The 23935-nt window shown below is 38.6% G+C and overlaps 1 protein-coding gene across 1 annotated transcript in view; it reads right to left on the bottom strand.

The window, feature by feature from the left end:
* LOC140232685 (ribosomal biogenesis factor-like) overlaps nt 1-23935 on the bottom strand; it is an 89002-nt gene that overhangs the window by 19260 nt on the left and 45807 nt on the right. Inside the window, exon 3 of the mRNA XM_072312797.1 lies at nt 868-969. Within this exon, the coding sequence (XP_072168898.1) occupies nt 868-969 (102 nt within the window). The remainder of the gene's footprint in view (nt 1-867; nt 970-23935) is intronic.

Genomic DNA, 23935 nt, shown 5'->3' with positions numbered 1-23935 from the left:
CATGGTCACACTCAAGAGATTCAGTATTCTTTCTCTTCTAGCCCACTGACTTTCCTTTGAAGAGAAAACCACAGGTTGCTTTCTGAAGTTACAACAACAGCAATAACAACAACAAAAAACAACCACACCACCACCAACAATAATAGCTTTCAAGCTGAAATTAACCCTCTCTGGATCAACTCGTCAAAAGTGTCATTGGAAATGTGTGCAAACAGGACACTGCTGTTAATGACCGTGGCAACATGCAACTGAAAAGCTTCAGAAAGCTTAATGCAGTCTGCACCAGTTTCAGAATTGGGGAAGAGATTCACAACAGACTTAGTTCGTGGCAGCAAGAATTACTTTATGGTTGAGACTGGCAGAAAATCCCAAAACCATTGTGGTTGCTTGCACTGTAGCTTCAGCTTGAAAACAAATTGTTAAAGGAAACAGAATTAAAATGTTCATCTTACGAACTGACCTGTATGATTAGAGACATGGATATAATGTTATCAAAAGAAATGCTCTTGAAATGATGCACATGCACATTGACTTATGTTCATTCAAAGAATACTGATATAATTATGTGCCATATATTTTATGATGTCTTTTCTATCATTTTTCTTCAGATTACTTGGATATGCCCTAAAAAGAGCCTTCTAAACCAAGATTCTACCAGTGACAGTATCTGTCAACCATTGCTGAAGTACTAATATAATCAACAAAAGACATTGGAATGCACCCTTCCCTAGACTGAGCATAACTTGCATGATTCCATGTTACTAATTTGATTGATAAAACACATTGCAGGAAAACATACAAGTTATGCTCAATCACATGAACACATGAAACACATCACAGTGGCTGGTACTGAATCGGGGTAATCACCTGTTTTGTAGCAGCCTTAGCTTTGGAGACCATGTCCTGCTGCACAGTGGAGAAAGAAGCGTTGTTCTTATTCACCTGCTCCTTGGAAGACTTGGGATTCATCTGTCAAAGAATAAACAAACAAACAAGAAAAAAAAAACCCTTGTAAGATAAAACAACAATGGAGTTGTGTCTTATCATTCAGTTTTGCCAAGCATTACCCCAACACATGAATGTACGTCTATGAAGGCCTAAACTCTGGCCGCATTCACAACACAAGAGTCATCTGTGTGTATACCAAAATGTAAAAATAATTTCTACAAGAAGATCATCATCACTGTACTGAAGTCACTCAAACAACAAAGAAAAACATTGAAATACATAACAACACATTATAGAAATGACAACACCATTACGTTGATATATTCTATATCACACACACCAAAATAAAGAAAACACTTGGTTGTAAATGAACCATTTGAATCTCTAGACTGTGCATGCCTAAACAAAGCCCCCTCGGTGAAAAGTTGTTGGCTCAAAGAACTGGTGTATAACCCTTTCCTTGCCAGAAAAGCAGCTTTCCAACACCATTGTGCACAAGTCAGATGAAGAGACAGATAAAGCAGCAGGCAAAGTGGCAAGCAAAGAGTTAAGGGCAGCTGATGGTGATGCAGTAATCTCAGCTCTACCACCAAGCTCGGGAAGATCAGTCGCTGAATGATGCTACACTCCGGATACGAGACAGGGATTCCGAGGCCCACTCTAATGAGTATCATTTGACCTTAACCCTCCTTCATTTCTTTCATCATCCAGCGAGGAACATCAGCCCGCTCCTAGGCTGTTTCTTTAGGTCTCCATCAGAGAGTGAACATCACATCCACTGAGAGACCATTTCTCCATAGAAGACACTCCAGTACAGACTCAGAAGAATATGGCATCTTAAAGTCATGAGCAAACGAGGAAGTGAGAAAATGGATGAGGGAGTGAAAAGGGATTGGAGAGAGAGAGAGAAAAGAAAAAGAGAGGGAGTTAGAAAAAAGAAAGTAATCAGCGCACCAGCAACAGTAACAGATAATGGCACCACTACCCAAATGATGATGATGATGATGATAATAGTGGTGATGATAATAATAATATTTAATAACAACAGCAACTACAACAACAACACAATAATAATAATAATGATGATGATGATGATGATAATAATAATGATAATGATGATGATAATAATAATAATAATAATTTATGTAATGATAATGATGATGATGATAATAATGATAATAATAATGATAACAATGATGATGATGATGATAATAATAACAATAATAATAATAATAATAATAATAATAATAATAATAATAATAATAACAACAAAAATAATATTAATAACAATGAATAATAATAAAAAGAAGAAGAATACTGTCAATATTGTGAAGAAGAAGAAGAGAGGAGGAGGAAAAGAAATATGCCCTGATTATAATCATGTCATCTCTAAATATTGACTGGTCAACAGTACTGAGTTATACTAAACCCAGAATATTCACAATGTTAATACTTGTATCTATCACTCATTATAGGGGCAAAACAAACATAACCCAATAAGTAAGTTTTAAAGGCATCTGCCATAGTAAATCACTTTATGAATTTAACAATAGTTAACAATAGACTGCAGGGAAATACTTGAAATTGAATAAGAATTTTATTTGATAGGCCATAACTATGCATGCATGTATACCCAAAAGCATGGCCTGCATTAATTCCTACATATACATACATATAACACACAAACATAGGTGTAGTATATATAATATATAGGATACATTTTTTGATAGCGTTCAACATTTCACTTGATTTTTCCCTTTAGATGCCTCGCATCATCAATCGGACAATCACTCTGAACTAGGAGCAGGTTTCAAATTTCCCCATCCCAAAGCCTGTTGGATTGAAACCACTTGGATATGGCCAATTCATTGCCATCCCATTCACCCCAACGACCATCTTGGCCAATTGGGGGGCTTTCTCCACATACATCCAATCTAAAAGATCACATCCCTCCAAAATGAGGAATATAGGTAGATGGAGGGATGGTAAAATTGAAAGAGAGAAAAAGATGAGGAAGGACTGATACAGGGTGACATGAAATGAGAGATAGAACGAGAGAGAATGTTCATATCTTCATAATCATTCTTCCATATAACTGCAACTTTATGTGTTTCTGTGGGTTTTTTTTACCCATGAAATGGTATGTGGAAAATATCATGTGCATATAGTGACATCACAAGCACAAAGAGTGACATACTTTACAGCCTGGGTCCAGCATCCTTAAGCAGGCGCTGAAAGCTTTCTGCATCTCTCTTGTACTATCATAGCCTTACTTTTGAACATATACCCAGTATGACAAAACTGAAGTTGGGCGGGGGAAGGGGAGAAAATGCATCTTGAGCAGGAGGGACACACAGCTACAGTGGGAGAAATTCAAAGTTAAACTGGAGAAAAGGCGATTTTGATAAAAAAATGGCCTCAAAATGGGAGATCTCCCCATTGAAAGCAGGAGAGTTGGAGTTTCAGCTGCTTACAGAAACATCAGTCACTATTACAGATGTAACATTGATCACGGAATAATGGGCATTCCTATTGATGGTATACCATGTGTCTGTTTGAATAAAAAACTCTGTAGGAAATCTTACAGAGACATCTGTCGTTATTACAGATGTAACTTTGATCGAGGAATAATGGGTATTCCGCTTGATGGTATACCATGCGTCTGTCTGAATACAAAACTCTGTAGGAAATCTTACAGAGACATCTGTCGTCATTACAGACGTAACTTAGATCAAGGAATAATGGGTATTCCCCTTGATGATATCTCCCATATGTATCTGAACACAAAACTGCAGGAATCTTACAAAGACATCTGTTGTTATTACAGATGTTACTTCAATCAAGAAATAAAGCGTATTCCTCTTGATGGTCCATCATGTATCTGTCTGAACTTAAAACTCTGTAGGAATCTTAGAGAGACAGCAGTCATTATCACAAATGAAACTTAGATCGGTTACACACGAGAGAAAATTCGTAACTTGAATCATCATTGTAATGATGATTGCAATTCGTCTTTAGAATTATCGGACCTTACACACGCTCGCTCGAAAACTGTGATTAGAATTCAAATTCTCGAGCTAAGGCGCTACGTAATCCTTGGTGACTTGTCAATCAAAACGTACGATCGAGTGCATGCATGCGGCGCGAGTATTATCTACCGAAGTGCTTGAAAGGTCACGTAAACTCCTCCCCATAAAAGATGTTTTGGAGGTCAAGCATCACACACGCATATTTCGCACCGTAATTTGAGTGAAACTTCACTGTAATTCACCTCCGCACTACAATTTGAATTCGTGATTGTGATTAGCATTCGTGATTCTAATTTGCTTCCACACGTGCTAAAAATTCGTCATTAGAATTATTTTTCACTGGAATCATCATTCAAATGACGAATTTTTGACCGTGTGTAACCGCTCTTAGATTGTTATTACCTGTATCAGGCATCTGAGCTGTGGTTCTTCGAAATTGTATTCCCCTCGTCTTACGCGCGGGGTTATGTGCCAGCAGGGAGAAGAGGAGCAAATTTTCCATAATTCCCGCTTTGACAAATGCCTATGGGATTTTTGTTTTAAAACGAGGGGAATATAGTATCTGTGCACTTGAGCTCCCCGTGAGGAAAATTTGCTGTTGACAGTTTCTCACGGAGTAGTTTTGCGACGAAAGGCAAATTCCCATAGGTAAACACGTAAAACTAAACAACAATCGCTGCTACTGTATGAGCCTTGCTGTTTCTATGCATGCCGCATACCTGAGTTTTGCAACGGAGGGCAAATTCCCATAGGTTAACACGTAAAAATAGGGGATGATCCCTGCGCCTGTGCGAGTTAGCTGTTACACGAGCGCCGCGTACCTGAGCTGTGTATAGGGATGCAGCGCGCAGTGTGGTGTAGAGCTCGAGCTGGCGCTGAGTGGAAAATTGTTAAAATTTGCATTGAAATGATTTATTTTGCTGATCAAGATGCCTGAAATGGGTAATAATAATGATATGGACTGTCTACTTTCGGGGGATACAACATTAATTGCCCTCACTAGAACTGTTTTGCCCTCGTCTTCGACTCGGGCAATACAATTATAGTTGAGGCAATATATGTCATATCCCCCTCAAGGCCAGTCCATATTATATTAATATATTCCCCGTGATGTGGTCTACCAGGTGTATGTTTGTGTTTAAAACTCTTCATTCTCCATGGAGTAGCAATGAGCTGCAAGCCTTAGTTCTCACCCATCAAATCAACGGAGACCAATCAGTGAAGTGACGTGACTTCAAAGGAAGAGCTGCCAAATGTAACATTTCTCTATTTGAACAGTGAGTCATCTCGCTGGGCAATGGTGCCTGTGCCATTAAGGTAATATTTTCTTTATGCAAACAGAACACACAAAATTAATCAAGCTGAGAATGTTTCTTTACAATGGCACACAAATGAGTGTGTGGGTGTGTATTGACATTATAACTAGGTCCTACACATATTATGGTATATGTGCGGAATAATGCACGCATGGAATCTTACAACAAATCATTGAGTGTGCTCATAGTTCAATATTTGGAAAGATCAACCAACCATATAAAGCGATAAGAATATTGCATGCATGTTTCAGAGAGAGGCAGATATAATTAACTTAAAAGACGTATGAAGGGAGTGAAATCAGCATCTGAATTGAAAAAAAACCCAACAACAACAACCCAAGATTATCATTTCAGGAGTCTTCAGGGAGAAAAAAAAATCTCACATACAATTTCCTGCCTATTTTGATTAAAATTGCAGAATTTGAGAGAAAGCGTATCAAAAGAATGAGTGAATAACTATCAGTATTGTTCATGTTCCGTCGCATTTTTTCTTCAGGCAAAATTTGATTACACTGTAAAAGCATTAATATTCACTGGTGAAGATGCATACAGTAGGCCCTACTACTTCAAGGGTACTTATTGCGCACATAAAGTATTCAAATGAAGAACTTGCCACAATTTAAGGTCCTGGTTTTGTTGTTTGCACTCCACTCTAACTATGAGAAGAGCTGGTTGACCCCATAAAGCTCATGTGAAAGTTGTAAGACGAAGCCTCGCAAACAGTGCTATTATTTAATGTATCCGGACAGTCAGAAATGTGTCTTAACAAACCATCAACCGTACCCTTGCAAAATCACCCTGACCAAATATGACCGAGGACATAGTCAAGTACCAACCAGAGGCCAGAGGCACTGGCAAACATGACATGCCCCATTACTGCTGCTTGAATGTAACTTGTAGATGAATAGAAACGGACATGAGCAGGAATGAAGAAAACAAAGCACAACATGTGCAGTGGGTGATGTGTGTGTCACAGGGCTATTTTTTGCCATTCCACCCTCCACGATTATCTCTGCGCCTTGCGCCGACTTTGTCTTTCAGTTAATGAAGTCAAACTGCCCCTGTCTCATCTTGCTTGAATGCTGGAAAACCCACCTTCCTCTCCACAAATCCCACTCCCTTTTTACAATGGATGGGGGATATTAGTCACTTGCAGTGGCTGAACTCAAGAGCAAAATGCAGTGCCGAATGCTTGATCTATTTCACAAAAACCAACATATCCAGTTTTCTTTCACATTTCAGATATCTAACGGTGATATAGATTTTGTTATTGTTGTTGTAATCAACAGAAACAGAAAATCACTTAAGAGGTAGCAGCCTTCCACAGCAATTACACTTTACAAATTTCAACAAACGTTCAGGTTTTTCAACTTTTGTGTGGTATCAGAAAAACTGAGCGTCAAGATCTCAGCTGCGACAGCTAGCCTCAATTTAGCGGTGTGAAACTATTCATTGAGTGTCCTTTTAAATCCATTCACCTCGAGTGTAATAGCATCATTCATGTGCTGATCCTCTAATTGCGACCATGAAATGAATGTTGTGATTATCAGCACCATGAATTGTCGTACAATGTCGGAATGAGCAATTTTTCACCCAGATCCACGCTTCATGGCCAAAATTCTGTTTCGCACGCACAGGCAGACGTCCTTTTTGGCAGGTGCTTTTGTTCATAATAACAAGGATTATCATCACATGTTCCAAACTAAGCGGGGAAAAAATAGAGTCCCATCTTTTTTTGGACACAGAAAAAAATAAGTATTTTTTGTTCCTTATTATTCATTTCTTGTCTTTTCCTTATTTATTTATTTATTTATTTATTTATTTTTACAGCTGCAGATGTCACCCTCTCAATTAGAAATGGAAATGCTGGCAATCTTGTATAAATGACATACAGACAGTGGCACTGAAATAAGTTTGAGTGGGGTTGGATCTTGGATTACTTGACAGAAGAAATTGAATGTTTGTCTTCTAGTAACCTCATGGCAGAAGGCTGTAAGTCCTCTTTAAAGGGAACACAAACCCAAAGAGCAACATGGATTGAGTAAAAGCATTAATATAAGTAGAACACATCAGTGAAAGTTTGAGGAAAATCTGACAATCGATGCAAAAGTTATGAATTTTTAAAGTTTTGGTGTTGGAACCCCTGGATGAAGAGACTACTAGAGGTTATGACGTATGAATGGACAACAATATAAAGAAAATGTAAAAGGAATTCCATCTTTAAGAATAAGGAATTAGCAAAATTAAAAAGTACTTGACTAACCGCTTTCATAAAGAAGGGGGAATAAGTGCTACCCCTAACATATGTCAGTATCAAGTTGATACAATGTGTAATTTTCATGAAAAATGAATTTTTATTGAATTCCCTTTATATCTTTTTTAATATTGTAATCCACTCATACGTCATACCCTCTAGTAGTCTCCTTACCCAGCAGTTCCAACACCAAAACTTAAAAAATTCATAACTTTTGCATCGATTGCCTGATTTTCCTCAACCTTTCACTGATGTATTCTACTAATGTTACTGCTTTCACTCAATCCACCATTGCGCTTTGGGTTTGCGTTCCCTTTAAAGGACAATTCCCCCAAGATGTTGTATGTAGCCATGCATATAAGGGGTGCTACTACTTCTGCAAAGGGTCCCACACTGAGAACCTTTAGATTGAGAGACTGTATACACAACCACTGAGCTACACTTTTACAACTGTTCCTCAAATAAAAGTGGTGCTGCAGGAGTACAGGTATTGCTAGTTTATTGGTTTGGTTCAGGAATCACATCATACCACACAAGCTACATTCACACAGAAGCTATAATCATTGATGGTAGCTAAATCATAGATGATAAGATCTAAATTGCACCCTAAACTATGGCTTGCATCCACATGACACTTATTCTTAAAGATTGAACCTTCAGCAAGAGTCTGAATCGATGATAAAACCACAGAATCGGAAGAAATACATACATGCCGTGATAGCGATAAACCCGATCATGATACAACCCTTGGTGATATGGTATGACACAGTATGATAAAGTATGATACATTAATTAGTGTGCAACACGCTCTGGATGTGGATGTCACCCAAAAGCTGAGGGGGAAATGGGTTCACAGAGAGGTCATGTGAACTTTTGAGTTTTTTATCATTGTGTCCACACAATGTAAAATTATGAGTAGGAATCCCCCTCTCCCAGCTAATGGATGGTTTAAATGCTGAAAAATCTTGCATTTCTCATCATAAAGACAGTAATCTTTCAGATAGCTTATTATTTCAGTGCATCTTCATGGTACTAAACTACGAGTTTATACGGATCATTGCATGGAGTTTAAAACTTTGAGCTAAACTTGTAAATTTAGGAATGTCATGTGAACGACAGGGAAAATTTTGCTAGTGATTTTCTACCCCTCCATCTTCTTGCTTCCACAACTACCTCCCCTCTCCACCCTCCCCCCCCCCCCCCAAAAAAAAAGGGAGGAAAATAATGTTCTGCTGGTGATCGAGGGCTCAGTGACCTTTACTGGCTGATGGGTTACTTCCGAAATTGTGTACTTGAAAACCACAACCGGCCAGGAACCATATAGATGCCCTATGAGTAAGAGTTTTCCTTTCTCCGACGGTCTTTTTTCAAACCAGAGACAGTTCTTTCCAGAGCTGCAATATTTACACATGTGCAATCCACCTGCCAAGTATATCCATTGATATGGGTTATGGCACTTTTGCCTACTGGGGGAAAATCTGCTTCAGATATGGAAATGTAAACTTTGCCTGTGTTTGTAGCTCCACGGTCTTAAAATTAATAGCAGGACTGTCATTAAAGGCTTTCCTCTAACACATCAGGAAACCAAATCCATGAGGACCACTGTCTAAAAATTCAATTGCTATACTGAGCATATACACTCATCTTCAGCTACGATAGGGTTAAAGGGATGGCATCCATTAGTATTGGTTGAGGTGAGGATTCAGAATTTAACTTTCTTGCGAGATACTTAAAAAACCACATTATGATATGGTAAAGAGCATACAGTTCTAACAGGAATTTACAGTTAATTTGATAAAAATTGGTTTTGAAATGGCTGAGATATAAAAAAAAAACAACGCAAAACAAAGTGATCCTACAAAGAGGTGGGTCCCATCTTTTATTAGGATTGCTTTGTTTTGGATATCCCAGCCATTTCAAAACACATTTTAATCAAATAAATGTTGAATTCCTCTTTAGTTCTGAGAATTATATGCTCTTTCATGTTTTATCATGAGGTTTCTCATTATTTCAAAAAAATAATTGTCAAAAATGTTAGAAACTTGAAGCCCCATCTCAACAAAATTGTACTATCCCATTAAAGTGAATTTTTCCATCTTCTGATGGATTCCACACTGCATACTCATTAAATATGTAATACTTTGTAATTTCAACTTTCTCAGCTTCAATGTTTAAACCAATTATCTCCATAACACATGGGGCTGATGATTAGAAGATAGCCCAGTGTTATTGTTGACTTCAATGCTGGGTGAGTTGTTCTATATTTACAAATATCGGCTTTTGTGCATACTTTCCATCTTGACACAAGGGAGGCAAGATGGTTTAATAATCCTTGAATCACACAAGTTGAATACCCATAATGAAAAAAAAAATGGCTCTTCTAAGAAAATCTCATTACAATTACCCAGAATAGTTTTCAATTTGACAACCAAGTCCATGGCATTGTCATAGCAAGTGGTATGATTAACTAGCATCCAACTTAAGATCCGACAAATGCTCATGCATAGCTCTCATTATTCAGTACTAAGTCATGTCAAATTCACGTTCTGTGCTGACAGGTTAAAAAAAAAAATTATTACTTTCCATGCAATCTTTGTTCCCCAGTTTTAGTCTTAATTTGTTTTTCTTGAAAGAGGATTATGCTGATAGTGGGAAATGAGCTAGCAAAGCATTAGGCAAATATTATAAGCACTGTCTGGACTGAAATAGAATCAATTTTCATTCCTCACTATCAATTACAGAGCAGTACTTGAATACCTGCCCACAGCTTCCATTACAACAAATGGCATTTCAAGTAAAATCAAGGCGCTCAAAAATTGCCCACGCATATCACTACCTCCCCAAAACCACGGATGACAATTTATTTTGATTCATGTAAGTGGTGGATTTCTTGAAGAAAGGAAAGAAACTAAAAGCTATACATTTGTCTTCTCCACACCACTGAAGAATATGGGTAATGGGAGAATAGAGTTAATAGACAGAAGTATTTCATTTCATTTCATTTCATTTCTTTATTGTCCAAATTATGTATAAAAACATGGCATGGAAATTTGATTTTGTCACACATTCATAGACACATATTGACAACAGATAAATAGCAAATGATATTACATTACATATAAAACATCAAGTGAATACTCAAAAAATACAGGGAACCAAACATACATCACAACATTGACTGGCATCATGTGTTTAACGTGCAGAGGGGGAAAAATAAATATATTTGTGTACATACACAGAAAACTATGGAAAAATCAATTGCCGCAAAAAGTTGTATAACCACAAATTCTGAAACACCTTACTTTATACAGACCACTCCAAATATCATAATCCATAAATTATAACACATATTGCACATATTCCTTACACCCCCCCCCATACACACAGCTAAAATCCGCTTCGTTTCACTGAATCCCTGACACACCCGATGTGCACAATCAGACAACTATTGCACATTAATCTTAATTCACTTAGAAGTTATTCTATTCAAATAATTGCAAACCATAAAATTCTTGTGTGTTTTTGATAATGCTCAAAATACCCCCCCCCCCCCCCCCGCCGTCATACACCAAACCAGCTACAGCTCTCCCTTCACTTTATACAAAAATCAGCGGTTGTTATTACACATCCTGATTGCGTATGGAACAAAGGAGTCTGCGTATCGATTTGTACGACATTTCAGAGACCGTAGTCTTCTGCCTGATCGTAGGAATTCAAAATAATCATGTAGAGGGTGATTCTCGTTTAACATAATACCATCTGCCATATTGGCGATCCGATCTGTACATTCCTTTGTAAGGTCGTAACTTTCCCCAGTGATTTTGCTAGCCTGTCTCACTATAGCTTCCATTCTCTTGAAGTCTTGTTTCCTGCAGACCCCGACCCAGATGACACAGTTAAACAATACAATACTTTCAACAAGTGATTTATAGAAAAGATTGAGAATAGTTCTATCAATGTGTAGTGATCTCAGTTTTCTCAGAAAGTACATACGAGTCCGGGCTTTTGAGATAACAGATCTACACTCCTCAGTCCAAGAAAGTTTACTGTCCACTGTTGTCCCTAGGTATTTGTAACTCTTGACTATCTCAATATCTGTACCACCAATATTTATAAATTTTGGCTGTGGGGGCATTTTCCGAAAATCAAACACAATCTCCTTAGTTTTAGTGAGATTTAACTGCAGACAGTTCTTGTCACACCAAGAGGTAAAACGTTCAACCTCGGCCCGGTAGCTAGATTCATCCTCATCAATAAGTCCTAAAATAACAGTGTCATCTGCATATTTCAAAATGAATACATTTTCCCTTGCTGATTTACAATCGTTCGTGTACAGAATAAACAGCAACGCCGACAAAACACAGCCTTGTGGGGCACCTGTGTTCAAAACGACAGGGTCTGAAAAGCAATTTTGAACTTTCACAGTTTGAGACCGATTACATAAGAAATCTTTTATCCATAAGATCAGATAAGATGGTACATTCATGTGACGCAGCTTCTGAAGAAGAATGTGAGTCTGCATAGTATTGAACGCCGAGGAAAAGTCTACAAATAAGGCACGTGCATAGCGTCGTGGTTTATCGGTGTGCTGAGCGAGCTCGTGTACGAGTGTGAGAACAGCGTCATTCACAGACTTTTTAGGTTGATATGCAAATTGAAGTTTGTCAAGAAGATGGGACACTGATGGATAAAGGAACTGCATTATCAGTCTCTCGAAGCATTTCATGACGATCGAGGTAAGTGCCACTGGTCTGTAGTCGTTAAGCTGTGAAGTGCGATTTGTTTTCGGCACCGGAATCACGATCGCTGATTTCCAGCTGGCCGGAGACATACCTTCATTCAATGACATTTGGAAAAGTTCACAGTAGGGAGTTGCAAGCTGTTGGGCGCAGCATTTTAATAGTTTAGCATGTATCTTATCCGGGCCCATTGCTTTGTTCACTTTAGCCCGTTTGAAAAGAGTCGCGACTGTTTGCTGGTCAACGCGAGGGGGTGTGACGCTAAGCTCTCGTAGCTCTGAACACATTGATGTGACTTCGGCAGAGAAATCCATGGTGTCGAAACGAGCATAGAATTTGTTAAGTTCATTCGCTGTAATAAGGGCACTGTTTGACACAAATGCAGAAGCCTGTTTCTTCTTCTGATTAGATCCTGTTAATGTATGTAAACATTTCCATGCTTCCCTCGTGTTATTTGATCGAAAACACTTTTGAAGTTTCACTTTGTATTTCATTTTCGAGCTTGCGATTTCTTTCGTCACTTGTTTGCTGATTTCTTTCACTTTATCGAAATCTCTGTTTTGAAATGCGATTTTCTTTGCATGAAACAGCGCCTTCAATTCTTTCGTCACCCATGGTTTATCATTTGGATAACATTTGACCGTCTTGTTGGAGACATGAAGCTCTTCACAAAAAAGAACGTAACTGCTGACAATATCAGCTGCTTCCTCTAGATCATCAGCACTTCCTATAAGCATATCCCAGTCAGACAACTCAAAACAGGTTTGTAGCATTTCCATAGAATGCTCATTCCATACTTTAACTTGTTTTGCGGTTACTTTATCTGATTTCAATTTACTTTTATACTTAGACATCAAATGAACAGTGGAATGATCTGAGTTACCAATGGGGGAACGGATGTTTACTTTATAAGGATCTTTCACTGAGCAGTAGCATTTGTCAAGAACCCGATGTCCGCGAGTTGGAATCTGCACACACTGCACATAGTTGGGCAGTGCGTCCTCTAATGAGCAATGGTTGAAATCACCAAGTATAATCTTCGGTGAATCAGGTGACGCCGTTTCCATGGCATTCACGGTATCCATGATATCTCGAACAGCTGCATCCGCGTTAGCGTCGGGTGGTATGTAAACAAGAAATATGTCTACTTTGTTGAATTCTCTTGGCAGATAAAATGGTCGGAACGAAACACAGAGAAGTTCCAAATTTTGGTGACAGATCTCGTAATGTACTTTGTAATTGCGACACCATTTCTCATTCACATATATTGCAAGCCCCCCCTCCTCTAGTTTTGTTCGTTTCTGCAAAATCTCTGTCACTTCGAATCATGTCGAAACCGTGAATGTCAAACGCCTCACTAGGTGTATCCGGGTTTAACCAAGTTTCCGTAAAGCATAAAATTCCAGAATTTCTGAATTCATTGTCATATCTCACTTTTCCACGAATTTCGTCAATCTTGTTTCCAATTGAACGAACGTTACTCATTGTTATAGTAGGCAGGGCAGGTTTGAACTTTCGTAGACGTACCTTTTGTCTTATTCCTCCCTTCCTACCTCTGCGGCGTAATTTCACTCTATCGTTTGTCTCACCATCCTCGCGTAGTGGCACCCATTCCGGCAAGCCGACCGGTTTGAGTTTCGAGGCCTCAGCTGTAGCTAGTTCGAATATGAAGTTGCGTTCATATGAAATGTTTGGGGTGTGGCTCTCCAGACATAAGAAACCCGGTGAAAGCAGAACACAGAAGGTTAAAATCCATATCCAGGGCATACTGAACGTTTGCACTAACATGATGACAAGGAACAGTTGGCGAAAATTTCACAAGAAAAAGTAAAAATGGATAAATTGTAGACAAAAGCACAGGACTAAAAAATGTGTGACTTGGTCGCCACTGAGCAGCGCCCTCTATCTTGCATTTAAAGATAGAGGGCGCTGCTCAGTATTTGATAAGTTTAGTCCATGAGGAATAATACTGACTCCACAGTGCATGATTCACTATGGCCACCTGTGAGAGATTTTGTTTTAATTAATCACCACTTCCTGTCTATTAATTTTACCTTTTCACACGGGAAATTCTTTCGTTTGCTTGCAGCACGGCAATTACTATACATACTGCTGCATTCACAGGATGTGCCTTCAGAAGAATCTGACACAAATTGGTGTTGTATTCAATCCCATTATGTCTTCTTAACATTTGTGCTGACTTTACTCATTTAAATGCACTCCACCAGATTTCCACAATGTATAAATGGTCTGTTGAGAATGAGAAGGGCGTTAAGTGGTCGTGAACAATGTAGTTGGTAAGTGAGATCAATGTAATGTATGTATTTCAAATACAAATGTATACAGATTTATTTCCTACATCACTATAGAACATGTTACGATAGGCATGAAGTAAATCTATCCCACAAGAGAATGTACAAAAAAAAATCTGCTATATCTACTAAGCTTAATGAGAAACATTACAGAGCCCAATCTCAAATGCATCAATGCATGCAGTACCAGGTATTTTTCTGAGGGTAAAATTCTGAGCCATTTTCCGTCACTTCTGTTCAATTCAATAAGATGATCTGTACACATACTATGTAATTTAAACTTTTCGCTGCCAGACATGAATTTTTCGGGTTTTCAATGAGCTGATGCCTGGCAAGGCAAACTATCACTTGGCACGAAACCTAAACTCATTCTACAGCTATGGGTCAATCGTACTGTCCACTGCTGGGTGATGATAAAGATTTTTGAAACAATTGGGGGGCTCTTCTTTGGCCACCTGTTGGTCAAGCTTTCTTTCCACTACAAGAAATCCAGACCTCACGAATCCAGACAGCCTGAAGACAGCTGACACTACTGTCTCTTTCAGCTACTTCCTACTATTAAAGGTTTGCAACTGCAAATCAGACAGCCAGGCTGTGATCAAATCACAGCTGTAGCCTTCTTGCGAGGAACTGTGCTGCCACATTGTAAGGGTTAATGTCATGAGGTGTAAACCTATCACTGCCAATTGTCATTCATTCTTGTCTGATTGCTCCTTCAGTGTTCTGTCCTTCTAGACATTGGTGCAGGATTAATTCAAAGATTACCTGTCTTTCATGGTTTTCAGGAATATGCGAATTTTACTTCTTTCATTGTAGTTCACTTTCAATTCAATTCAATTCAAGTGATTTTATTTCCCCATGAAGCAATACAAAGCAATATTCAAAATGCTTACATAAGTACATAATATTTTATGGAACTTTGAATAATATAAGTTTCAACAAAACATGGATACACTTATAATGATATCAACCTTGCTTTTAGATAGATATACAAGTAAGCCATACAATTTTATTTTGCAACTTTATATGGAAAAGAGGAATTCACAAAAGAATAGCTTGGATATTCTGTGAATTAATCTAGAAGATGAACACTTTCCTCCAATCTACTTGACAGTTAATCACCACTCTATTAATGACAAACTGCTCCTATTTCTGTCAGCTCTGATCAGAATCAATGTGTCTTTAAATCTGGAGATTCTTGGATGACAGTGAGTTCACCGACTCAGTTGATATTTTGGGATGAAAACATCCCTTGACCATCTGTCCTCCACTTTCATGTCATTTTCAAGATGTTGTGCCTGAATCACCACATAGGTACTGCTGTTTTCGGTTTGGTCAATCATGTGCTCCAACTTTTGCAGCACTCGATCCTCGACAGAAAATATTGCAAGCTATTCCGAGACTAAAACTTACCAATACAAGGAGGAAATCTCTACGTGGGTGTGGTCACGACCTACATGTGTCCCTCCTGGGGTACGATAAATGACTCCGCCCCTCGGTATATAGACAAGCGCTTCACAAGCACTGGAAATTATGGATTGCGTTTGAAGTGCTAGGAGGCATAATGCTATTTCTGAGTTTCCTCCTGAACTCGAGCTGAACTTGAGAACTCTTGCCTGGGAATTCAGTTTTATGTGATTGGAGCTCCATTAGGGAGTGTAGATGTTCTGATTCCAGCACCATTAAGGAGGTGATGATATGAGCTTGAGGGGAACTTCTCTACTAAAGTGTGGATCATGAGTGTATGGAATGGGATATTGGTTACTATCCGTGATATTCCTTGCAATAACCATGAGTCTCAGGAGAAAGAAGACTGGTCTTTGTGGTATCCATAGTAACACTTGATAAGAATGATATATGGTTGTTGTTTCTTTCTTTTTGTCCTTATGTGTCCTTATGACCATTTATATATATATATATATATATATATATATATATATATATATATAGATAGATAGATAAAGAAAACAAATAACAGCTACTATCAATATGAGTTTTCATGAGAGGGATATTATACAAATAATGAATGTTTATGAGTGAAATAGACAGATTATTTCATGAGGTGAAAGATGAAATGATGCATTCAATGAGGCCCAGCTGATTTGAATGGATTAAACATTCCATCTATCACCGAATGAAATATCCCTAATTCCTAATTCCTGACTCCTAATTCTATGGTATCCAGCTAATTCTTGACGTCTGCTTGCTGCCATAATGCTGTGAAATGAAAAAATGTATTATTTATCACCAGCTACATCTTGGAGCAAATACTGCCTCTATATTCTCACACATTTACTATCCAATCATGGTTGACAGCACTGTTGCGAGTGGAAGAAACAAACAACTTTGAGAAGTGTGCCAACTGTCAAATATCATTGGTTACTGCTCGGTAGTGAATTAATTCCTCTAATATCTAAAGTGTCTGCTAGCACTTTCATGGCGGAAATCTGTCAAGATGCATTTTAGAATATTCACCAGGAAGGTATACATGTGTATGGCACCCACAAAAACATTGGTTACAGGAGTCTTACATGAGAGTAAAAAAAGAAAAAAGGAAAAAAGAATGTCACAAATTCACAGACTAACAGCTCGGCCACTCCTTCTCTTTTTTGTGTGTGCCAAGCCCATGATTTTGGTGTTACAGCAAACATTTTGTTAGTTTGTGGCCTCTCCTATTTTATTCACATTCTAAGTAGAGTAAATTCTTTCAAAATTTAACAGACCTAATGCAAATGTGGTCTGCATTGCATTTTTAGTCATTAGTCATATAACAAACAAATAAATATGATTTTTATTAACACATTTCAAAGGGTTGGAAATATATAACAGCTAAATATCCATGAGAATTGCATCATACTGTATCTTATAATCTTAGAATTTGACAAATGGTATGATTTATAAGAATGTGAGTCTCATTGAAAGATGGCAAACTCTGAATCTCCAAGACAGCAAAAAGCATTTGATTTGCAACTCATTTCAAAAAGTTGCCATACTATCATAATGATATGTTCTGCTCATGCACAGATGTTGTCATAAAAACAAAAAATCATAGAAATGCTTACATAATAAGATGTACCATTGATTGATCATTGATCTAATACTTTGCATTTTTAAATTCTGAGCTATGCAATACTGGCAGAATATACTTAAAGAGTTACATTCTGCAATGTTCATGAGTCTGATACTTTAACAAAACCACGTAAACACAAATTTTATGATTGGCCCAGAAAACAAATAAACAAACAAACCAGCTAACAAACAAACAAAGGGCTGTTTCCAAAATTCAACAAAGAAATAAATAAAAAAGCAAACCTCAGCAGACAACATACTCAGTAACTAAAAACCACATGCACATATTGCTACTATATGGCCATACTTTGCAGCCACACTTGAATCCTGGCAACAGGAGAATCACATGTTCCCTCTATGTTGCTCTCTCTCTGTCTCTCTCCCTCTCTCTTCCCTATTCCCTCCTCCCCCCCTCCACCAACTTAATTAAACCTTTTCTAATAAATGCAACTGTTACTAATGTAGTTTGGTGTAGGAAGTTTCAAATATTCTCTCTTACTGCAGGTCACAGAAAGAAATTATGATGGAAAATATGTAATTGAAAATTCCACATAGGATTAACCAATCCTTGAACAGTTAACTGAGGGAGAGGTTTCCCCCTCCTTACCCAGAGGTACATGTCTAGCATGACTTACACAAATTACGGCATCCTTTCCATGTTGTGGAAATGCTATCTGTCGTCGCCGAAGCTTACAGGGTTCATTGCTAATTTTGGTCATGGCAGGTTGCTGCAAATGGGCGATAAAGTTACTTCTATGATTAACATTCTCCCCAGATCCATCCCTTGCCTGAAAGAGAGACGCACTCTGTGGAAATTGAAGCATTAACGTTCAGATATGACATGACTTGGCTCCCAAATTTTAGTAGTAGACAGATGGTGATAAAGTGTGTGTGTATGTGTGTGTGTGTGCTTGTGTGTGTGTTGGAAGGGGGGTGTCTGAGATCACTTGGATGCATACATATGCTTCAGACGAAGACACACATACACACACAAAAAAAAAAATAGTTCCCCTCTACAAAATGAAATTAATGCTCACAGATAAATGTCATCTTTTTCATGGAGATATTCTACATCTCTATATCTCAACATACAAAAAGGGCTTTGAATGCTATTTACCTGAATTTTTTTCAGCAGCATGTATTTGTAACCCATTCCATACTCATATATCGTAACTTGCAAGTGATATCCACGCACTTAAAAAAGGATTTGACTTGTCATGATACTCAGTTTTTGTTTTCCTGGTCAACTTCAACAAGAACAACAAGGGGCTTGTCATTTCGTCGTCAACAATGATTTCAGGATTAAAAAAAGATTTTGTATAATCCACGACTTCACCTGCAGGTTGATGAATCACCATAATGAAAGTCACTCTTATCAGTGTGACCTGACTCACATGTGTCTTGGTCTAGTGGATCACATACTGCACTTTAATCACCAGGTCCATGGTTCAAACCCCACCATGGCACTTGTGTCTTTGAGCATGACTCCTCATCTGCGCCTCTCCTCTCTACCAAGGTGTATGAATGAAATCCTGCTAGAAGGAAACTGAATAATACTGTGGTTGAATTTAGCATGTGTTCACCTTAACACTCTGTTTGACCAGACACAAAGATTCCATTTACACCAAAATAATTGTGGTACCCAAGTTGTTCCAAGGCCAGCCTCAGCACCACATTTGTGTGTTTATGTGTGTGTGTGTGTGTGTGTGTGTAAATGCATGTAGGCCAAATCGCGGTACATAAAGTGGGGCCAGCACGAGACCTCCCCAAGGAGGTAGTCTCTGGCCGGCCTGAGGCTGGCCCGAGGCCTGCTTTCTGTTGATGTAAACCCAAGTGGACCCAAAATGCATGGCCAAACTCATTCGGCTGTATTGCAGCAATCGCTGAAGAAACTAGATATATCGCTACGGCGACTGATATGCCTCCGCCATAATGCGTGGTTCTCCTAATAGGTCTATAGTACAATGTTTTGACAATGTGTGATGACAGTTTCACACAATTGGCAAAATATTAAAATGACAGGTTTGCCACAAATGTGCTGAATGTTCACTTTCCTAGAACTAGGTTCAATTGGATGAATGATTAAAATGTCAGAGTGCAGGTATTTGGGGAACTGATGATTTTTACTTGACTTTTGACCTTTTTATAAGTTTATGCATTGAGTAATTTTCAAGGTTTTGAGAAAAAGTATAATTTCAGTATCAAATGGGAAAATAGCATTATCTAAACCTGGCCTTTGACCTTTGACCTCACAGTTCCAAAGAGAATCACTGTTAGGTTGAACATGCATAAATATGTAAGTTTCATGACGATACCTTGAGTTACTTTTGAGATATGGAGGAAAAAGCGCAATTCAGCACTTTCACTTGACCTTTGACCTTTTGACCTTTGACCATTTGGCAAGAAACTTCCCACAGAATATATATTGGGTAATACATGCATACATCAAGTTAAAAAAACAAACAAACAAAAAACCTTCAGGCATTGCATAAATATAAGGAAAGTAGTGATATTTTGAGGAGTTGACCTTGACCTTTGACCCCTGACCTTTGAACCATGACCCCCAACTTCCCTAGATAATCACTGCCCATGGGAACAAGCATATATACTAAGTTCCATGAAGATACCTTGAACCATTTGCGAGATATGGAGAAAAACATGAATTTTCAACTTTTTTTTTTTTTTTTACAAAATAACCTGTGACCTTTGACTTTTGACCACGTGACCCTAAAATCTAAACAAAGTATTATCCCCCCAGGATATACCCTCATACCAAGTTTGATGTAAAACCACCACACGTTTCTTGAGATATCGACAAAAACAAAACGGGACGGACGTACGGACGGAAGTACGGACGGACGGATGGACGGACGACCTGAAAACATAATGCCTCCGGTCACTTCGTTGGCGCAGGCATAAAAATGTTCACATGTACGTAGTGTCCCACTACAACAACAACAAAAAAGCAATATGCAAAAGGAAACTTCACTCCCAGGTGCGGCTTGACAAGGCAGTGTAAATGCACACAAATACTGGGCTGATATGGGCAGTATCCCGATGTAGGCAGACCTCGGGCCAGCCTCAGGCCTGCCCGCCACTTTCCTAGTCCTCGTTTAACTTGCTATAAGTTTTCAACATGCAGTTAATCCCTATAAACTTGACCTAGATGTAAAGTTAAAATCCCACTCAGGAGTAGAGTATATGCCTCAGTCCTACAGGAAGGCTATGGTGACACAAAACGGATTAGGGGGATTATAGGTAATCTCTATTCATTGGCAATTAGTTTCAAGACATCTGTACCAATCAGCAATATTGCAAGCATTGTATTTGTAATTGAGAGCATTGAAAGGGCTAAGAAGGCAGTCCCATTGTGGTTGCAATGAGGGTGCAAATTTGATAATTTGGTGATTATGAAGTTAAAGTGCTTTGAACGTCTTGATGAAATAGAAACGGCCAATGGGAAAGGACAACTATTATCATTATGTTGCAAGTGTGAATTGGGTTTGCACGTTGCCCACAACAACAAACCATCAGAACACAGTGATGATAGTATCAGTCCCAAGTATCCTCAGGGACAGACAGCCTTCCTCAGACTCTTGTGGCTTGAGGTGGAGAATATTTTAGTCTGCCTCACTGGCTGTGGTTTGATCATGCACGCTAAGAACAAGAAACTGGTCAATCCCACAGAACATATGACTCAATATCATCCAGCGTGAGTGTACCTCAGGCAAAGATGTGATGACGAGGTGTGTAGTGGGTGGGACTGCAGGAATCACTGACCACATCACATCAAACTGAGCACACCATGGGTAGAATGTGGCCCCAGGAGCAAGGCCTGATTCTTTAGAAGAGAAAGAAAATAAATACCGATAGTACTCTTGGCAATCTTCATGTACAAATGTGTGTTTCTTTGAGATGTGGTGTGGTGATGCTGTAAAAGTGGACATTTTGGCAGCAAAGATTTTTTTTTTTTGGCGCATTTTGCAAATGACTTACTCCATTCCACAGATCAATTTGATTGCACAGAGTAAATAAAGTGTTCTCATTTTGAGTGTTTAAATCCCAAGGCCTGTGTAGTACACAACAAACTGAACCCTAATGCACTTAAACTGCACAAAATAAACACAATTCAAAGTGCAAACCATGGTGTAGGTCAACTTATGAAACAAAAGTGGTGAAATCCATGGTACTGTTTATTTGTGTGTGTGGGTTTTTTTTTTTACCCTTGCCAATATACTTTGCAAAGTGGTCTCCAATTCACCAAGCCTGGTCAAATATCTTTATACACAGACAAGATTGTCATCTATGTATATTTGATCTATCTTTCCAGCAACTGTTGCATATCTGTGCTATCTCACATGATCCAAGCTCTCTTCACAAAAAAAAAAAAACTCTTAACCCGTTGAGGATGAGTCCTGAGTATACTCGGGCAGGGGGCCATGGAAATTTCTTGGGAAATGTGTGTTGTAGCAAAATCAGTCCGTCCTCAATGGGTTAAACACCACACTTGATAAATCCCATCCTTCTGCTGACACTCATATTCGTTTTGACAGCTCTTAATGCCACGGCCTAAAAAGACCTGTAACATCGCACAGCTAATCCAACCCCCCCCCCCCCATCATTTCACTTGATAATCTTTTATCTAGGCTTTGGTACAAAAAGCAGACAGAAAGTACAAAGGGACTATATATGATTGTTATATAGCTTTGCAATATGCATGTACCCTTCAGGTAAGATTATATCACCAAGCAGCTTGTGATGATAAGAAGCTAAACTTTACGCCGAGACGGGAGAGGTGTATAAATTCAGAGAGTTGTCAAGAGTGACAAGAAGGAATTAAGGAGGCGAGTATTCTGATCACACCCTACGACTACATTAGGGAAATATCTGCGTGGAATAAGGGCTAAGTGGAATAAAATAATAACGAGGACACTCACTACCACAGGTATAATGCACTATGGGCTGCAGAAAGCTACAATGGGAATATGATTAGACACTGAGTGATTGTTGTGCCATCGCTGATAACACCCCATTATACAATGGCACATTTATTATATTTCTAATCCACATAAAACCACCTGTCAATGAGTACTGTTCTCTATTTATGCAATATCTGATTTGATGCAATACCTTAAATGCTTCACAGACTACATCTTCTGTACCCACTCGGTACAACACACTCATTTCACATCCACATAAGACAGTAAATATAAAGGCGGGCTTCTCTGAGCATCATGTTTGAGTGCTGGATCTGATCCTTTTCTTTTTTTTTCCCCTTTTTTTTTTGGGGGGGGGGTGGTGGAGGGGGACGTTTCATTAGATGAGTTTGCACTGCTTATGTTGTATTTGATATTTTGACCAAATGGAACCAATACAATAAAAGAAGATAAGGATTCTTCTCTCCGACTTATTCTGCCCAAGAATGTTTCTTCCTGATGGGACAAGATATATTTTATATCACCTACAAAAAAAAACCACCTTACTAAAAACAGAAAAAAGTTATTCACATGGTATTGCAGTAAAATCCTAATTGGTGTTTATAGTTTCAGGAGAGCAGATGGTCATAAGTGTTGTGAGGATTTATAGCTAACCACACTCTTGAACTTTGGTGTTGGTTACCATGGAAACAAGGAAATGCTCCTCAGCAAACACTTCATACTATGTTTCACAGAGAACAAGTGAGCTCCAAGTTTCCCAAGCCCTAGCCCCTTCATCAGATGATGGGCAATAAATTGTCACTTTGCTGATATCTGTTCATAATGGTAATCTCTGCATCATTTTTTTTGGATAGATTTCACAGGCACTCGAGTATTTTGTTTCAGTAGTTCTCTCAGCTTTGTAGAGCCGAATTTAGATATCTTGCCATTTTCAGGATCAGAAGTAGAAGATACAAACATCAAGGGGACCTGTCTCACTCACTTCTAGTTTTTTTTTTCTTCCTTGGTCAATTAATACCAGAAGCAGAACCCAATCACGATATCCAATCACTCCCGTGTAAACAACCGAAGAGACTCCAAGTCTATCCACGCTGGGCAGCTTGAGGGGGTCTGAAACGGGTGATTTAGCGGGAGCAGAGTTCCAGGCATAGCGCCACGCCGCCTGCAAATTTGGAGCCATTATGGCCAGGCGCTTTTACCCCGTTACAGAAGCAGATAAAGAAAAATGACAAAGTCCCAAATAACAAATAAGAAAGCAATCACACAACCTCTCTTCTATCCTCTTTTTTTTTTTTTGGGGGGGGGGGGGGAGTCGGATATCCAATTATGTA

Source organism: Diadema setosum, chromosome 9 (assembly GCF_964275005.1).
Source record: "Diadema setosum chromosome 9, eeDiaSeto1, whole genome shotgun sequence".
Lineage (NCBI taxonomy): Eukaryota > Metazoa > Echinodermata > Echinoidea > Diadematoida > Diadematidae > Diadema > Diadema setosum.
This window is presented reverse-complemented; position numbering and strand designations above follow the sequence as displayed.